The sequence below is a fragment of the Camelus dromedarius genome, chromosome 9 (genome assembly GCF_036321535.1).
Source record: "Camelus dromedarius isolate mCamDro1 chromosome 9, mCamDro1.pat, whole genome shotgun sequence".
Classification (NCBI taxonomy): Eukaryota; Metazoa; Chordata; class Mammalia; order Artiodactyla; family Camelidae; genus Camelus; species Camelus dromedarius.
Window position 1 is genome coordinate 64855708 of NC_087444.1, and position 17239 is coordinate 64872946.

General features: G+C 56.6%; 2 protein-coding genes across 2 annotated transcripts; both read left to right on the forward strand.

Moving 5' to 3' along the window:
• Positions 1-537: 537 nt before the first annotated feature.
• USF2 (upstream transcription factor 2, c-fos interacting) lies at positions 538-10626 on the forward strand. Its single transcript, XM_031459194.2, has 10 exons — positions 538-1129; positions 1400-1446; positions 1558-1676; positions 1813-2013; positions 2430-2580; positions 2703-2790; positions 3083-3141; positions 9542-9636; positions 9764-9892; positions 9982-10626. The coding sequence occupies exons 1-10, from the start codon at positions 1068-1070 to the stop codon at positions 10069-10071; spliced, it is 1041 nt and encodes a 346-aa protein (XP_031315054.2). The 5' UTR covers positions 538-1067; the 3' UTR covers positions 10072-10626.
• A 107-nt stretch (positions 10627-10733) lies between these two features.
• Positions 10734-14330, forward strand: HAMP (hepcidin antimicrobial peptide). Its single transcript, XM_031456966.2, has 4 exons — positions 10734-11177; positions 12830-12968; positions 13970-14029; positions 14125-14330. The coding sequence occupies exons 2-4, from the start codon at positions 12882-12884 to the stop codon at positions 14227-14229; spliced, it is 252 nt and encodes an 83-aa protein (XP_031312826.1). The 5' UTR covers positions 10734-11177; positions 12830-12881; the 3' UTR covers positions 14230-14330.
• The last annotated feature ends 2909 nt before the right edge of the window (positions 14331-17239 follow it).

Below are 17239 nucleotides of genomic sequence, written 5' to 3' on the forward strand. Positions count from 1 at the left end.
CATGTCCAGTTCTCTCATGAGACTTGCATCCCGAGCCAGGAGGAAAGGACCGGCTCTGCCTTCTCCCAGTCTCCGAGGCCAGGAGTACGTGCCCCACGCTGGCCCCGCCCCGCCCTGCGTGCGCGCCCCGGCCCCGCCCAGATGTGCGCATGCGCTTCGCGGCCCCGCCATCGCGCATTTCAGCCCTACCACCGGGGGCGCGCGCGCGCGCTCCTCTTCCCTTCCACCCCATTCTCCCCTCCCCCACGACCTACTTTTCTGTCTCCAAACCCCGCCGCCTGCCTCGTCCTCGGCGACAAGAGCCCCTCCTCCGGGTCCCCCGGCGTTCCATCCGGGCCCGCGTTCCACCCAGGCGGCCTGCCGGCGGATGCCGGGCGTCCGCGAAGGCGGTGGCGGCGACCTCCCGCCCCACCGAGACCCGGCCCGCGCGCCCGCCCTCCATCCGAGACAGACAGCGCGCGCGCTCCCCGGGGGCTGCCCTCCCCCCGAGCGCGCGTCGGCCCCGGGCTCGCGCCGCCGCCGCCGCCGCGCGCGCGCAGCTCAAGTAAAGGAGGAAAAAAAAGGGGGAAAAAATAGAAAGCGGCGGCCGCTGCAGCAGCGATCCGCCGCCGGACTGGGCCAGGCCGGGCGGCGGACGCGCGAGCCGGCGATCCAGGGGAGAGGCGACGGCCATCCAGGGCGGGCCGGGTCTTGGAAAAAAGTCGCGGCGGCGGCGGCGGCTGCTCAGGGAAGGAGGCCCAAGGGCCGCGTGCAGCGGGCGGGGGGCGGCCTCGCTGCGTTCCGGAGCCTAGAGCTGCCCGGAGCCGGCCCGCGGGCGAGCGAGCGGAGGCGGCGGCGGCGGCTGCAGGAGCAGCGGCGGCGGCGGCGGCGGCATCTCCTCCTCACATGACCCCACTGTTTGTCCCCGTGATCAGCGCGAGCGGCTCCCGTGTCTCCTCCGTCCCCTCCTGCCGCGCGGCGTGAGCGCCGGGCTCGGGGCCCCCCCGGCCGCCCGCCCCCTCCCCTCCCTCCCTCCCCTCCCCTCCCCTCCCCCCCGGGCCCGGCGCCCCCCCCGCCCCCACCCCCCCATGGACATGCTGGACCCGGGTCTGGATCCCGCTGCCTCGGCCACCGCTGCTGCAGCCTCCAGGTAAGGACGCCCGGCCGGTCCGTGCCCCCGCGCGCCCAGCCCCGGCCCTTTGGCCGAGCGGCCGGGCCGCCATGATCCCCAGCGGCCGCCGGGCCCAGCTCAAAATGGAGGCCGCGAGGGAGGGGGGACCCGCGCGAAATACCCCTGGCCCCCGGTCCCGGCGGAGCCCCAGCCCCAGACTGGGCCGGGCGGCATGGGAGTCCTGCACCTGGGCAGGGGGGCGGGGGAGCGGTTGGCCCTGACCCCCTCTTCTTCCCTTCCTCCCCGCAGTCACGATAAGGGACCCGAGGCAGAGGAGGGTGTCGAGCTGCAGGAAGGTGAGTGCTCGCGGGGTTCACCGGGGCCGCGGCCTGCGCCCGAGGTGGGCACTGGGGGCGCCCCGGCCCGCGCCACCTCTGACCATCCCCCCTACCCTCCTCCGACCGCAGGCGGGGACGGCCCTGGGGCGGAGGAGCAGACGGCGGTGGCCATCGCCAGCGTCCAGCAGGCGGCGTTCGGCGACCACAACATCCAGTACCAATTCCGCACAGAGAATAATGGAGGACAGGTGAGGCTGCGGGCCCGGGCCCCGGCGGGGAAGTGGAGGATTGAGCCCAGGGCTGAGCGGGCGGGCTGGGAGGGGCTCGGACCTGGCCCCTGCCCGGGCCCCAGCGCGGGTCTCGCTGCTCTGCCGCCCCCTGCAGGTGACATACCGCGTAGTCCAGGTGACTGATGGTCAGCTGGACGGCCAGGGCGACACAGCAGGCGCCGTCAGCGTCGTGTCTACGGCTGCCTTCGCGGGGGGGCAGCAGGCTGTGACCCAGGTGGGTGTGGATGGCGCCACCCAGCGCCCCGGCCCCGCTGCTGCCTCTGTGCCCCCAGGTCCCGCAGCGCCCTTCCCACTGGTAGGTGCCCAGTAACCCCTGGGGGGATGGAGAAGGGACACTGACTCTGTTTTGGGGGAGCCCCAAGGGTAGGGCAGGTGGGACACAGATGCTGCCTTCAGGTCTTCTGGTCAAATCCCTGTTTTGCACAGTGAAACTTTGGGCAAGACTTTTGGAGCATATTTTTTTCTCTTTTTCTGTAAAATGGGGATCATGGTAACAGGAAAGCCTTTTAGAGTTAAAAGTGGGTCAGTTCACCAAGTGATTGCTGAGTACCTGCCAAGTATCAGGGCTGTGAGACACAGGGAAGAGTGGCACACACAGAGGAGTTACCTACTCTCTGTAGAGAATACGATAAACATCAAACACAGCAACTAGAAGATGGGTTGGGGAACAAAGATGGCTAAGGGTGGCCTCTGTGTCCTCCTACCCCTTAGGCTGTAATCCAAAATCCCTTCAGCAATGGTGGCAGCCCGGCAGCTGAGGCTGTCAGTGGGGAGGCACGATTTGCCTATTTCCCAGCGTCCAGTGTGGGAGATACCACGGCTGTGTCCGTACAGACCACAGACCAGAGCTTGCAGGCCGGAGGTAAAGGAAGGAAGGGGCCAGGGCGGAAGGCAGGGGAGGCAACAGGCCTAGCAGGGAGGGAAGCCCCCAGCCAGTTCTGACTCTGTCCCCATTTGTAGCACTAACCCCCGCTTTTCTTGCAGGCCAGTTTTATGTCATGATGACGCCCCAGGACGTGCTTCAGACAGGAACACAGAGGACAATTGCACCCCGGACGCACCCCTACTCCCCGTATGTGCAGGAGACCTGGCCCCAGGAGTAGAGGACACTGGGAGGGCCTGGTGCGGGGGCCCCAGAAAGGGAAGGTCTTCTGGAATGGGAGCTAGGCAGTTGAGCACACAGCAGGCAGTTGGTGTATTTTGTGGTCAGTTTCTGCTTCCCTAGTTAAAGTAAATAAGATATCCTTTTTCTCTCTCCATGTGGATTTATTTTGCAGAGATAATTTCTAAGTCTGACTCCTTAATAAACATTGGGACAAACGGCCCTGAGATGACTCGAGCCCATTTTTTCCATCCTCTTCTAGGAAAATCGATGGAACGAGAACGCCACGGGACGAGAGGAGGAGAGCTCAGCACAATGAAGGTAAGGTCAGGATGGAGCACCTGGGCCTCACAGGCACGGCCGTGCCCGGTGCTGGAAGTCATAGTTCAGTGGGTGTGCTGCAAGGAGTGTTTGTTGAAGGCTGGGAAGGTAGAAACGGAGGAGAAGTTCATTGTCAGGAGCAGGTAGGCAGGAGGTACCAGCTGCAGTGGTTTGTCATCGTGGCTGGTGACTTTGAGTTAACCACCAGTGTTTTAAATGGCAAGCTTCACATTCACGTATGGCTTTTCTGCTCCTCTTGAAATGCTGGGTTTCTCGGACTCTCCTGGGCCTGCCTTCCCACATGACAGCTCTTTTGCTCAAGTCCTTCATTGCCCTGCCAGCCTGGCTTCCGAAAATGGCTCTGCTCTAAGAGAGGGCACGGCGGAAGATGAAACTGCAGGAAGCTGTGCCTCTGGCTGAGGCTGGAGCATCCTGTCCTTCTCAGTTGGTGTTTACCAAATCCCACCCTCAGGTCACTTTGGCCCTCCATGCGGTACCCCAGTCCCCAACCCCATCAGCAGCCACTGCAGTGGACGTAGCCACTCACCAGTCCAGGGGACACTTCCACCCACACATGTCACTCAGCAGATATTTCCTGAAGGTGGAGTCTAGGCTGGACAGTACATGTTCTGTGTCAGGTCTGGGGCCGGGTCTGGAGTGTCACCAAAGCTCAGGGTAGTTCAGCCTGGTGTCTGACAGAACAATGACTCGGGGTCAGGTGACATTTCTCCAGGGAGGTGGCCTTTGGGAGTGCCTGTCTGGCAGAGGGAAGCGCAGGAAGGCAGGGTGGAGTGAGGCTGCTTTGGGGGTGCTGGTTGGCTTATGGCAGAGGTTCCATGTGGAATGCTTGGGAGAGAGCTGGGAGGGTCAAGGAGGGCCTTGAATGTCAGGGCAAGGCCCTGAGAGTCCAGAAGATGTTTGATTGGGGCTGGACTCATGCAGCTGTGTTCAGCTGCTCGGTGAGCTTAAGCGTTCACCCAGCAGATATGTTACATACTATGTGCCAGCCCCTGTGGTAGGCCTCGGATACAGCAGATAACAGAACAGATGACAGCTTGGCCCTCCCAGGGCGTTCACTCCAGTGGGAGAGACAGAAACTACACAAAGCTACAAAGTAACATCAGGTAGTGAAAGTCATAAATCACTTAAAGGAACGTAAGGCCAGGAAAGGAGGTGCAGGGTTATGGCGGCAGTGTGATCTCTAGGCTTTTCTAGAAGTGACACTTGAGGCCTGAGTGGGCCAGCCACGTTCCCGAGGAGGAGTCCCAGGTAGAGGGGAGCAGCAAGTGTCAACACCCAGGCCTGAGCTGGCACACACTTGGTTGGTGTGTTTGGAGACAAGCAGAATTCGGGAAAGGAAAGAGGAAGTTGGCGGGGTTGTGGGAGGACTGGCCAGGGCCAGACCACATGGGGCCTTGTCAGAGGCTTTCCTGAGGTCACCCCCCCTCTGGGATCTTTATTCTAGTTTGAAGGGAAGCCAGCAGAAGATTTGTGTGTGGAGGCTGGGTGGTAAGGGTGATGCGACACCAGAGTCTAGGAAAATGGGCGGTGACTGCAGACGTGAACCTCAGACAGGACAGGAAAAGGACTTGGGGGCGGGTAGGGAGAAGATTCTAAGGCTGAACAATCAAGGTTTTCTGAATCAGGGTTTCATGACGGGGTCAGGTCTGTTTAAAGGGAAGGGGTGAGTTGGAGCTTGGTTTTGGGTGTGGCAGGTTTGAGGGGCCTCTGACTGGCTACCCGGGCAGTCTTGGTTCTGCTGCTGACTGCTTGTGTGACCTTAGGCTGGTTCTTACTCTCTCTGCCTGTTCATAGTCTCCTGTAAGAATGACTTAGCGCAACTACCCCAGAGGCTCATAGCAAGGATGCAGTGCTTTGCGACTGAGCCCCCCAGCAGGGTGTGTGCCTCCTGGTAAGACTGTAGCAAACAGCTCTGGGGGTACCACCCAGCCACCCACCTCCCCACTCTCACTCTTAGCCTCTCAGAGGATTAATCCACTTCCAAACAGTCTTGAATCTTTCTCGTGCTATAAGTCAGTCTTGCTCATAACCTTGCCCTTGCTCTCCATGTGCAGCCTGCCCCCTCTCCAAACCTGCGGAGTGTTTGACAACCACCCCCCCCGCCATCCCCCATGTACCATGGGCAGTCTGGTTTCTCCACCAAAACGGCTCCATTTAAGGTCACCCACGACGACCTCATTGCCAAGTTCACTGGCTTCCTTTCTTGTCTGCGCTCCAAGCATCTGACCCTGCCTGTTCCCTCCTTTCGGGAATGTTCCTTTCTGCTCTACCTGTCTGGTTCTCCTACACTCCTTGCTTCTCCTTCCTCAGAGGAGGGGTCCCCAGTCACTCTGGGAAACTTGTTAACAATCATGATCTGCAGACTGTCCCTACGAATCGCTGAATGGGCAGGTCAGAAGGAAGCCTGGGAGTCTCTGTCTCAACCAGTTCCCCAGGTGACTCTTCACAGCAGGTGAGCTTAGAAACTGCTTTGGCTGTTGGTGGTTCTTACGGCCCGGCACCTCCTTTCAGTGACCTCGGGAGAGTGAAACATTAGGCCCAGGTTTGGTCACTGTCCCCAAGACCCTGTCCCCAGTTGTCAGTGTTCATCAATTCTCCCGGGAGAGGGTCTGCGAGCTTTCTCCAGAAAAGTATGTGACTCCAAAAAGGCCCTCCAAGAAGGACACCTGCTCCTCGGTGTCCTCCCAGGGCCTCCCCCGCCCCCTGCATATTGACAGCGCACAGAGCTGTCTCTGCGCCATCTCTCTGGAGCTCCGGGCCCGCATGTTGAAGTGCCCTTTCAGAATCTCCATTTCTAAATGTCCTTGAAACACCTTGAACCCAACTTGTCCAAAACAGAACCTGTCCCCCATCCTCCCCCGAGGCTCCTGTGCAGCATTGGTTCTTCCAGAGCAGCAGAAGTTGCCCATGTCACGATTACCCAGCCGGGCCTGAGAGCCCGGCCACCTCCAGCTCTGCCCTCTTCCCTCACGTCCGCAAGTCCTGAGAGGCTGTGCTGAGGTGGAATGGACCTCAAATCTGCTCTTTCTCCTGTATTCCCTCTTTCCCACATTTCTTGGTACCACAGGAGCCCATCTCTGGGCTGCGAAGTCCTGCGGGGCCCTGAGGGACTAAGTACACTTGGTGTGGTGGGAAGTGGGTGGATGGCCCACGGTGAACTGGGACCTGTGTGTCCCACCTGACGGGCAGCCTCCCAGCACCAGCCACTGCTGCCAGAACCTCTGAGAAGCCAGAGATCCAGAACTTGATGTGAAATCTGATTTTTGAATTACTTTTTCTATTTAATTGGTTTTCACTCTTACTAATTTACTCCTTCTATTTAATTTGAGTTAAATATGCTGGGGTTCCCCCTGCTCCCCACTTTTAAGGATGACTTCAAGCTTTTCTCTTTTCTCAGTACATCCCTTTATTGTTGCAGATTGCAATCTAACACGGCTTTAGCTACGTCCCGTCTGGATATATGTTGTGTTTCATTATCATTCAGTTCAAAACATCTAGCTTTTCTCCTAATTTCTTCTTTGACTTGGGTTATTTAGGAGTGTGTTTAATTTATAAATACTTCTGGATTTTCTGAGTGTCTTTTTGTTAATGACTTTAATCTCGTTTCGTTGTGATTGGAGAACATACCCTATGGATATAATTTCAGTTCTTTGAAATTTATCGAGATTTATTTTATGGCCCCAGACGTGGTCTATTTTAGTAAAAGTTTTTGTGTGCACTTGAGAAGCGTGGCTATCTGCTCTTGTGTGTGGAGTGTTCCCTCAGCGATAACTGGGTCAAGTTGCTTGACAGTGTTCAGGTTTCAGTCCTGATTTTTTTGTCTCCTTGTCCTGCCCATTACTGAGAAGGGGAGTTGATGTTTCCAGCTCTGTTTGTGAATCTGTCTGTTTCTCCCATCAGTCTGCAGATTTTCCTTCTAAGTTATGTTTTGAATATTCTGTGAATAAGACTGAAGCACTCTGTGGAACGGACATGGCCTGGGTTTTAACTGATCCTCCTCCATTTCAGTCTGCCCAAGCTGCAGGCCTGACTACATCACCACAGAGGGATGAAAAGGCCCTAGACTCGAGGGCCTAGACCCCTGGGGAAGAGAAGATGAGGTCCAGACCTGCTGGTGGGACATTCAGGTCCTTCACAACTGGTTTTTACAACCTTTTCCTGCCACCCTGCCCCTCTCCCCTACCGACCAAAGTATTCCCGTGTCACTGTTTCTGGTTTTGTTTTTTGTTTGTTTGTTTGTTTGTTTTTAATGGAGGCCCTGGGGATTGAACCCAGGACCTCCACTGAGCTATACCCTTACCCCTCATTTCTCGGCTTTTTGACACCTGTCTACCTTATGTCCCTCCTCTCAGAAACCAGCCCAAATGTTTCCTTTCTAAGCCTTTCTTTGCAGAAACACCCCACCCCACTCTCACTCTCACTCTTGGCATTGCTCCACCCTGGCATTGCCCGGGCACTCAGTACAGCCTTTGGTTATAACACGTAATCCTGTGGTGTCAGTGTCTCCTGTTCACGTGCATTTCCTGGTGGTGCTGTGAGTGCCAGCAGGACAGAGGTTGAGTCCACCATGGACTCCGGCCTCGTGGAGTGCCCTGCGCACAGCAGGGTGGGCAGTCCATTTTAAAGAAGTAAATGGGAACTGAGGAAGGTGTGCCACGCCTCCCCCCCAACCCCGCCCCAGTGGCCTGAAGTGAGTGCGTGGGGTAGAGCTGCAGCCTGGTGCCCGGGCCCGGGGATGCCGGACTGCATAAGGGTAGAGACAGGCTGAGACACCGTCTGCCGTCGAGATCCTCCGTTGGAACCTTAGACCCAAACATGCTGCCGGCTATGTGGTGGCGGTGCTGCCAGGCCCCGGCTAGACTCAGCTCTGCTGCTGCTTTGGGCCACGGAGTTCCCGGAGACTGTAGGGCATGGCTGTCCCTGCCAGGGAGGTTCACTCAGCACGAATAATGGGGCCCAGGTTCTGTGCACTGGCTGACCCTAGAGCCAGGATCAGGTGAAGCTCCAGCCTGGGCACCGTTCTGACCGTGGTCTGGGGGAAGTTTCGGTGGAAAGAAGAGAGGGAGAAGGAGGGTCTGTGTGGAAGAGTGTTGTCACCTAGGCCAAAGTGAGTGACACTTGGAGGTGGGGAAAGACTGGCCAGCACCGAATGGACAGGACCGAGCAGCAGGAGAGGACAAGACAGTTGGGTTTGCCTGTGAGTGGCCAGGCACGTTCTTTGAGGGAACAGCTGGGTTGTGTGGCAGTGCTGGCCTCAGAAGAGATGAGGAGTAAGGGACGTGCTTCTGGCCCACCCCACCTTTGTCTTCCTCCCCTAGACCCTCACCCAACCCCAAGAAAATGCCCTCTCGCTCTCCTTTCCAGATCCCACTTAACAGCCCTGTCCCCCCTCCTCCACAAACACTGCCTTCATTTGTTCGTGGGCCGTCCTGGCAGGGGAGTTGGGGATTGGTGGGGTGGGGACTTGTGTGTCCTCAGCAGGACCTGTTGCTGGGCAGAGTGGGTAAGGAAGGGCTTTGCTCAGGAAGCCAAACAGGGGTCTTGGCCTGCAATGTGGGCAGACGGCAGGCTGCTGTCACAGGTCGTGACATGGGCCTGGTAAGGAGCCAGAGTGAAGACACGTGAGCCCTGTCTGAAGGGGGCAGCTGCCACTTGACTCAGCAGACATAGTGAGATGGTGGTGTTTTATGAAATAAAACCACAAATCTGGACCGTTTAAGTAAAACCTACCACTAGTTTGCAAACCTGGCCTTCAGGATAGGGTTCATGTTGTTCCTGGGTGGTCCAGTGCCAGCCTGGGTTGCTGAGATTGCTACTGGGGCCCTGGAGAAGGATTTTAAGTAGATGTGAGGCTTGTTCAGACTGTCATTTTCAGGGTGAAGAGGAAGACAAGATCATGGGCCCCAGAACACAGGGGAGACCCGAGGATTGTGGAGAATCAGACGCAGGGGCCATGGGGACTGGAGAGGGGCGCTGGGTCCTGTGTACAGGGGCTCTGGCCTGGTCTTGCCTCCCAAGAATATGTGCCCACCGTAGTCACACCTCCATTTCTCAGAAGAGGCCAGTTGTTATGTGGAATTCTAAATGTTGGCTCAAATTTTTTAAAACCTACGGGGCAGGGAAACAGAACGATCCCCACAGCCCCCAGCCATTGGTTCTGCCCTTCAGGTGCCTGTGGCCCTTGATGGCGAGAGTTTCTTTGTTCCTCCCGGGAGGCTGCCTGGGTTCAGATCCCGGCCCTGTGCTGGCTTATGGTGACCTTGGGCCCGCGCTGGGCCTCGGTGGCCTTGGGTCTCCTGGCATGTGCCTTGGGGGTAAATGGCCTCGGCGCAGAGGAAGCCCTGTGACCACAGCCTTGTTCTTGCTGTCATTCCCGCAGTGGAGCGGAGGCGAAGAGACAAGATCAACAACTGGATCGTCCAGCTTTCAAAAATCATTCCAGATTGTAATGCGGATAATAGCAAGACGGGAGCGGTAAGTGTCCTCCGGCCCCTCTGCCCTCGGGGCTGCGGCTGGCCCGCAGAGCCCCGGGCGGCCCGTCCTGGGCTGTGCCGGTGGGCTGAGGCCGGGCGGCGCCGGCTGACGGGTGCCCACCCCGCAGAGTAAAGGCGGGATCCTGTCCAAGGCCTGCGACTACATCCGGGAGCTGCGCCAGACCAACCAGCGCATGCAGGAGACCTTCAAGGAGGCCGAGCGGCTGCAGATGGACAACGAGCTCCTGAGGCAGCAGGTGAGGCCCAGGCCGCGGGCTGTCGGGGGGCAGGAACCCCAGGACGCGGGGAGCCAGCCCCGGGCTGCTTGTCCCCTGTCGTGTCGCAGATCGAGGAGCTGAAGAACGAGAACGCCGTGCTCCGCGCCCAGCTGCAGCAGCACAACCTGGAGATGGTGGGCGAGAGCGCGCGGCAGTGACGCCCACCCCACCGTGCGGCGGGGGCTCTGGCCTCCGCTGTCCCCTTCCCCAGCCCTTAGCACAGAGAGGGACAGACGCCCCTCCCCCAGCTGCGTTTTTTTATAGTAGATTTTTAACAAAAAACGGAGAGAAATCATGCATTTCTGTGGATAAGCGCCCACCGCTCTCCTCAACTTGGAAAGGATGACCCCCCCTCCCCCGACTGTCTGTCTCCCTTCTGGCGGCCCCCACGAAGCCCCGGCACTTCTACTGGTCTCGCCCGGAGGCAAAAGGGAGGAGGACAGAGGCCCTGCCATATGCCTCTGCCTCCTTGGTCTCTAGAGGTACTGAGACAGGGTGCTTACGGGAAGGAGGGGAGCCTATGGGGGTCCCCGGGGCCTGGACCTAAGCAGGGAGGCCATGTCCCACCCCACCTCTTGTTTCTGGAACCCTGCTCCCCTTTGGGTGTGTGAGTGTGTTTTAATTTTCTTTATGGAGAAATGGACAAAAAAAAAAAATAGAGAGAGAGAGGTATTTAACTGCAATAAACTGGCCCCATGTGGCCCCGCCTTGTCTGTCTGTGTATCTGTCCATCTGGGGTATGGGGAGGGGGTCTGGGGCCGGTGCAGAGCTCCTGAGGATAGGGCCTCAGCTGCTGTGTTGGTGTTCCAGTCCCTGCCATCCTGTACTGCCTGTTACCCAATCTGTTGATGATATGGATGGTGAAATTAAGGAATGAGGAGCCTCTTTGAGGCCCCAGGTGTGCATGTATGGCGTGGGGGCAGGGGGAGCTGGGGTCAAGGACACGTCCCATGTTTTTGGAGGAGAGACTGGGGTCTCCCATGTCACCAGTTCATAAAAAAACAAGACTGGCTCTTGGCCTTGCCCCTCCAGGCCGACGCCCTCCCCTCCTCACCAGCCAATGGTGGGGCCTGGCCTTGAGCCCCCCACCCCCAGGGAGGGCAGATGGCCAGGAAGCCAGGCTTGGCCCGTCAGCCTGTCGCCTTGCGCTGTAGCTCTGGCGCCTGTGCTGTGACCCCTGCCCCTGGCTGATGATGAAACCTGGCCTGAGCCGAGATGCAGTGATGCCTAGCGGTGCTGGGGGATGCTGCTGTGGCCCCTGGGGGTGAGTGTGCGGCCCCTCACCAGACTCAACCTCAACCTGTGTGCAACTCCAGCCACTCCAAGAACCTAGGCCTGCCGAGTCTGATCACCTTGCTGGGCTCGCCCCGCTGCGCCCACCCCAGATGCCCCCCGCTGGTCCCTTCCTTCTCTCCCAGAGCCCTGTCTCCTTTTCCTGGCTGTTCCTCTGAGCCTGTCTTGCTGAGAGTGAGGGTGTGTGCAGCAGGGGGACCCTAAGGTGGAGTAAATGGGGAGGCAGGTGGCAGGGAGCAGCGTTACTTTCTGGAGGCCCCCTGTTTCTGTGCTGCTCCAGCGGGCCCTGGCAGGAATTCAGGGCTGGGAAGAATGTTCATCCCTTGGCAGCCCCGTACCCAGGCTCTGGTGGTAGGGTTGACACCAGATGGCCCTGGAGTGAGTGGGAGAGGGAAAATGGCCAAGGGCTTGTCTCCGGAGTCAAGGTTTGCTGTTCCGGGCCATGTGCACCGTAAGGTGGTTTGGTCATAGGTAGGGGTAAGGCTGCCACAGTCAGTTCCCCTTCCAGTGGAGTGTAGGGGACTGGCTCTCTGAAGAAAAGCCTGGTTTGTAGTGTTCACTGATGTCTGCAGTGTAAGTACTCCTGTACCCCCATCGCTGCTGGTTCCAGGTACCTGCACAGTGCCCCTGACTGGAACTGGCATGAGACACGCACAGTCTACTTGTGGAGCCATTATGAGCCAGATCCAGCAGACCCCTGTGCCCTCCTATGTTTTCAGGGAGGCAGGAGAGCCTGGTGAGAAGGGCACAGGCCCCGGTCAGGCTGGAAGCCCAGCTCTGCCTCTGACCAGGCAAGATTGGGCAGAGCCCTCATCTTTGCCTTAAGTTCCTCTCCTGTAAAGTGAAGGGAATCAGTCTCAGGTGGGCAGAGTGGGCTTCTGTCTCAGGGGCAGGGTCTGGGAAGCTGGCCAGCCAGGGGTCAGCAGCTGAGAAGGCATCTAGGGCCCCTGAATACAGAGCAGAGCCAGGACTGGGGCAGGCAGGAGCTGCTCAGAGGAGGGTCCCATGGGCTGAGTTAACACAGGAGTCACTACATCTGCTTGCCTCTAAGGTGCAGTTGTCAGATGGTAGCTGTCACTGTCATTGCCATCTTTTTGGCCAAAAGTTCACAAGAACATTTCCCAGACACCAGGACCACAACTTAAGGTTCTGACACTTGGAAAAACCCCACATGCATGCTGGGGGCTCCTGCAGACACACTCTCCTGCACGTGGCCGTCACAGTGACCCCTCCCAGAAGTGAACCCCCCAGGGACCTGGCAGGCGACAGCCATCCTCCGGGAAGTTTAGGGGAGGAGGACACCTTGCTCCTGCTTAGTGACCAGTTCAGCTCCTGGGTCAAAAGGGAATTTTTTTCTGAGATCAACAGGGTGATGTCACGTTGGGGAAAGTGTTTCCCAGGTGGCTGGCCAGAGGCATGTGTCTGTGGCCGCGGCTGCCCCACCTCCTGGACACACATCTGCTGGTGACACAACCCTGTTCCCTGCTACTCGGTTCCCGCTTATCTCTCCCGCCTTTTCGGCGCCACCACCTTCTTGGAAATGAGTGGGGCCAAAGGGGAGGGGGCTTAGCATCCCCGCCCCGCCAGGAGGTCCCATAAAAGCAACTGTAACTGGGTCCCCAGACGGCAGAGCCAGTCCTCCACCTGACAACTGGACAGCCAGACAGACGGCAAAATGGCACTGAACATGCAGATCCGGGCTGCCTGCCTCCTGCTGCTCCTCCTGGCCAGCCTGACCAGTGGCTCCGTTCTCCCGCACCAGGTGAGAACCCCCTGGGCCGGGGACCGGCTGGGCAGCTGGAATCGGAAGGGAGAGCCAGGCCCCTGGGAGGGGGCTGCTGAGGGCAGCTGGAGACCCCAGCACAGGGCCAAGCTCAGGACTGGGCAGGGCAAGGGGGACGGGCAGCTGCTTCAAGGGCAGAGATGGGGTACTGAGTGGCAGCAACCAGGGGACCCCAGTCTAATTCCACAGTGATTTACTGAGTGCCCGCTCTGTGTTAGGTCCTATTCTAGACAGTGGAGATCAAGCAGTGAACAAAGGAGATGAGAGGAGATATTCTCATAGAGCTTACGTCATGGTCAGGGAATCAGTCGGTGAACTTAAAAAAAGTAAACTCTTGTGTTTATTGAGTGCTCTTCATGAATAACTAAAAGATGGTGGTAGAGTAATGATGAGTTTGCGGGGGGGGGGCTGCTTTAGATGGAATCAAGGGCTGTTTTGTGAGGAAATGTTACTTGACCTATGACTTGGAGAGTAAGAGAAGGGGGCCGCAAGCCAAGACGGAGGTGGGGGCAGGTGTGGTGGACTTGAGGATCGGAGGGCTTGGTGAGTGAAGGAGATGGTACTTGGAGACCAAACCGTGGTCATGCCAGGTCTTGTGGGCAACTGTGCAAACACTGATTTTCCTCCAAATGCAGGGGAAGCCCTGCAGGCTTTTGAAATGGGGAAAGCTGAGAACTGACTGATAATGTGTTGGGGAATGGATTGTAAGGGATGAGATGCTGGCAAGGGGCAAGCATCCAGGCCAGGGAGAATGCTCTGGAAGGGTTAACAGCTGTGGAGAGAGGAGGAGACAGATCTGGGATGTTGGAGGCAGGAGACCCACCTGTGGGATGATGAGAAGAGGCCAGAAAGCAAGTTCACTCCAAAGATTGCAGCTGAGCCAGGGGATGCTAACCACCTGGGGACGAGCTGGCTGGTGGGAGCAAGTCTGAGGCTCCGCCCGGGCCCTGCCATCCTCAGTACCTCTTTGGCTTTCACAGACAAGACAGCTTGCAGACCTCCAGACCCAGGACGCAGCTGGAGTTGCAGCTGGCTTAACGGTGAGAACACGTGACACCCTCTTCTGAGCCCACCCCACCCCACCCCCTGCCTTCCCTACGCCCAGGCCTCGCTCACGCGCCCCTCCTGCCCACAGCCCGTGGTCCAGAGGCTAAGGAGGCGAGACACCCACTTCCCCATCTGCGTGTTCTGCTGCGGCTGCTGTCACAAATCAAAGTGTGGGATGTGCTGCAAGACATAGAGCCGCCCTGTCCCCCAACCACTTATTTATTCCCGCTGCCTTCCAACATTCGGTGAATGGTCTTGGAATAAAATGGCTGGTTCACGCTTTTATTTTCCAAACCGAAGTCTGTGTTCTCTTTTCTCCTTGACAAAAGCCTGTACCGGAGACTCGCTGCGGCCCCTGTCTTGTGAGGGGCCAGAGCTTGGTGAGGTGTGCGGGGTTGGTGTGTTGCAAAGGGTTGCAAGGAAGCTTGGAGGCTTGGTGGAGGGAATTTGTTTTCTCTTCTTCCCCGACCTCAAAACACCTCGAATTTATGTCATAGCAGCAGGGAATGAAAGTTGAAGTTTCCTCCTTGAAATCTTAAAACAAGGGTACAAATTCAAATGCCTAGCCAGAGTTCCCAAAGTAAGGTCTGGGGACTCCTCCAGGGCTCCACAAGGTGGAAACTACTAAGATGTTACCACTTTTTCACTCTTGTTCTCTCGTGAGCGTACAGCGGAGCTTCCCAGAGGCCCCAGGACATGTGATGTCGTCATCACTCTCCCGGCCAGTGGATTGTGTGCTTGTGTATCCTGTGCTTTAAACATTTCCCACTTTCAATCTCTAATACATTAAGCAACAATAGATATAACTCAGTAAAACTAAAGGTTTTTGGAGTTTGCAATAATTTTTCAGAGTATAAAGGGGTCCTGAGACCAAAAAGTTTGAGAATCACTGGCCTTCAGGGACCAGACAGGTGCAGTAAACAAGTGAGGTGTGATGAATTTGTTCCACAGGAGCCTCTAAACTTGCATTCTCTCAATAAGGACACACATTGCATGGGAGACACATGGGAACTGTTTATTCCCCTCCACAAGGGGTTGAATTCCCTCCCTTTCCTCTTGAAAACTGTATCCTTCTCAAATTAGGACTTTGGGTTTAACAGAAACACACTAGTATATATAATATAGATAAACAGCAAGGACCTAATGTATAGCACAGGGAACTATATTCAATTTCTTGTAATAAGCTATAGTGGAAAAGAATCTGAAATACATACATATATATAACTGAATCGCTTTGCTGTACACCTGAAACTGACATTATAAATCAACTACACTTTAATAAATAAAATTTAAAAAAAAAGAAAAATTGTATCCCTCTCAATTGATCTAATTTCCCCACTTTGATAGAAAAAGAGATGCAAGACACATTTCACTATCTCCTTAGCCCAAGAAAACACATCAGGACTAGAATGATGATAAAGCCACTTGGCCTCAATGTTTCATAATGATAGGCAGGGGGGAGGCTTGGGACCCCACAGAAAGAGGCTGCCAGGCATGGGTGCCATGCCCAAAGGCAGGCCAAACATAGCTGGAGCTTCTTTTCCAGAGAAGGTGGCAATCCTTATGTTTATCGGCAATTTCCTGATTTTTAAAATAATCAGTTTGGCAGATGATGAAAGGAATCTGATTTAAAAAAAAAAATCAACACGCTGGGAGCCAAACTAAACCCAGCTGGGAGCCAGCTCAGCCCTGTGCATCGTCAGCTCCTGCCTTGGAAGCCACGAGAGGCTGGTCCTCTGGGAGAGGTTTTCCTGAATGGAGACCAAAGGACGGGTAAGGAAGGCGAAGTGGGGAACTTGGCCTCCTCTCTGCTGCGGGATCTCGCTGGCATCCTCTCCCTGCTCTGAAACCCCACCTCCTCCTCTGTAAGAGGAGAGAAGCGTTTACAGCACTCGGCTCCCTGGGCTGTGGAGGAGCGAGGGAGGGTCTTGAAGGGGTTTTGGAAATTGTCAAATGCTTTGTCAATGTAAGGGATTTATATTGACAGGGGAGAGGGAGGGGGAGGCCTTGAAGACCCCTGATAAGTGCCCAGGAGGTGGGAGACCCAAAATTGCTAACTGCATTTAATGACATCAGTGCTTTTCTCTCAGCTTAGCCAGTCCTCCGGGTGGTCCCAGTGATGTGAGGCAGTTAGCGGGCACCAGAATCTCCCCGAGGGCCTGGTAAAATGCAGATGCAGCAGGTCTGGGTGGGGCCCAGAAGGTGCATTTCTAACAAGGTCCCAGGTCACATTTTGAAGACTCCTGCTGTGAAGCTGCCAACTCTGGCTGAGGTGAGAGATTGCCTCCTGGTTGGACCAAGCACCAGCTCCCACTCCAGAGAACACGGAGTAGGTGGGCCTGAGGGCTTGAGTCTGCCCTGAGATGAGTTTTGCTTGGTCTGCACAGTGTTTTAGAGAAAAATTGTGCTAATACCTAAAGATCAAAATATTTCACATAAAATCTGAACTCCTGCTGTAATGGGTTGAACTGAGTCCTCTAAAATTTAAATGTCGAAGTCAACCCCTGGACCTCAGATTCTGTGATCTTATTTGGCAATAGAGTCTGCACAGAGATAATCAAGTTAAGATGAGGTCATTAGGGTGGGTCCTAATCCAATAGGACCTCTGTACTTATAAAGAGGGGCAATGTGGCCCTCTTGACTTCAGACTTCCAGCCTCCAGGACCTTGAGACAATAAACTGTTTTTTGAGTCACTGAGTTTATGATACCTTGTCACAGTAACCCTAGCAAACTAACGCACCTGCCTTGTCTGGAAGAATCAGGTGATCGGGCAGCACTGGTAGCTGGATCTGAGTGACATCTCGCCCTCCGGCTGGCAGGGACTCTGCAGTCCTCCATCCTCTGAAGGCTGGAGACGCGAGAATTCAGAGCTTGGTGATAGCGCCCTCTATGGGACACACTTGCCTGTGTGTCCTGCCCCCAGGGACTGGCTTCAGTTCACACCCAGAGGGATGACAGACCCTCAAACTGCACAAGCACCCAACCCCGAGGGGGCTGGTGTTGACGCTGAAGGCTGTGACATATGAGTCCCCCCGGGATCTCTGCGTCCTCCCCAAAGCCCAGGCACCAGGCCCCTCTCTCCTCTGGGACCTAGGCGTTCAAGCCCCACCCCATTCTCAATGGGCCTTTGTCCCTGACTGGGAAAGGCACGGGCAGAGTCTGACATCATGAAGCCTGAGGTGGGGGTAGGACTCCCCCTCCC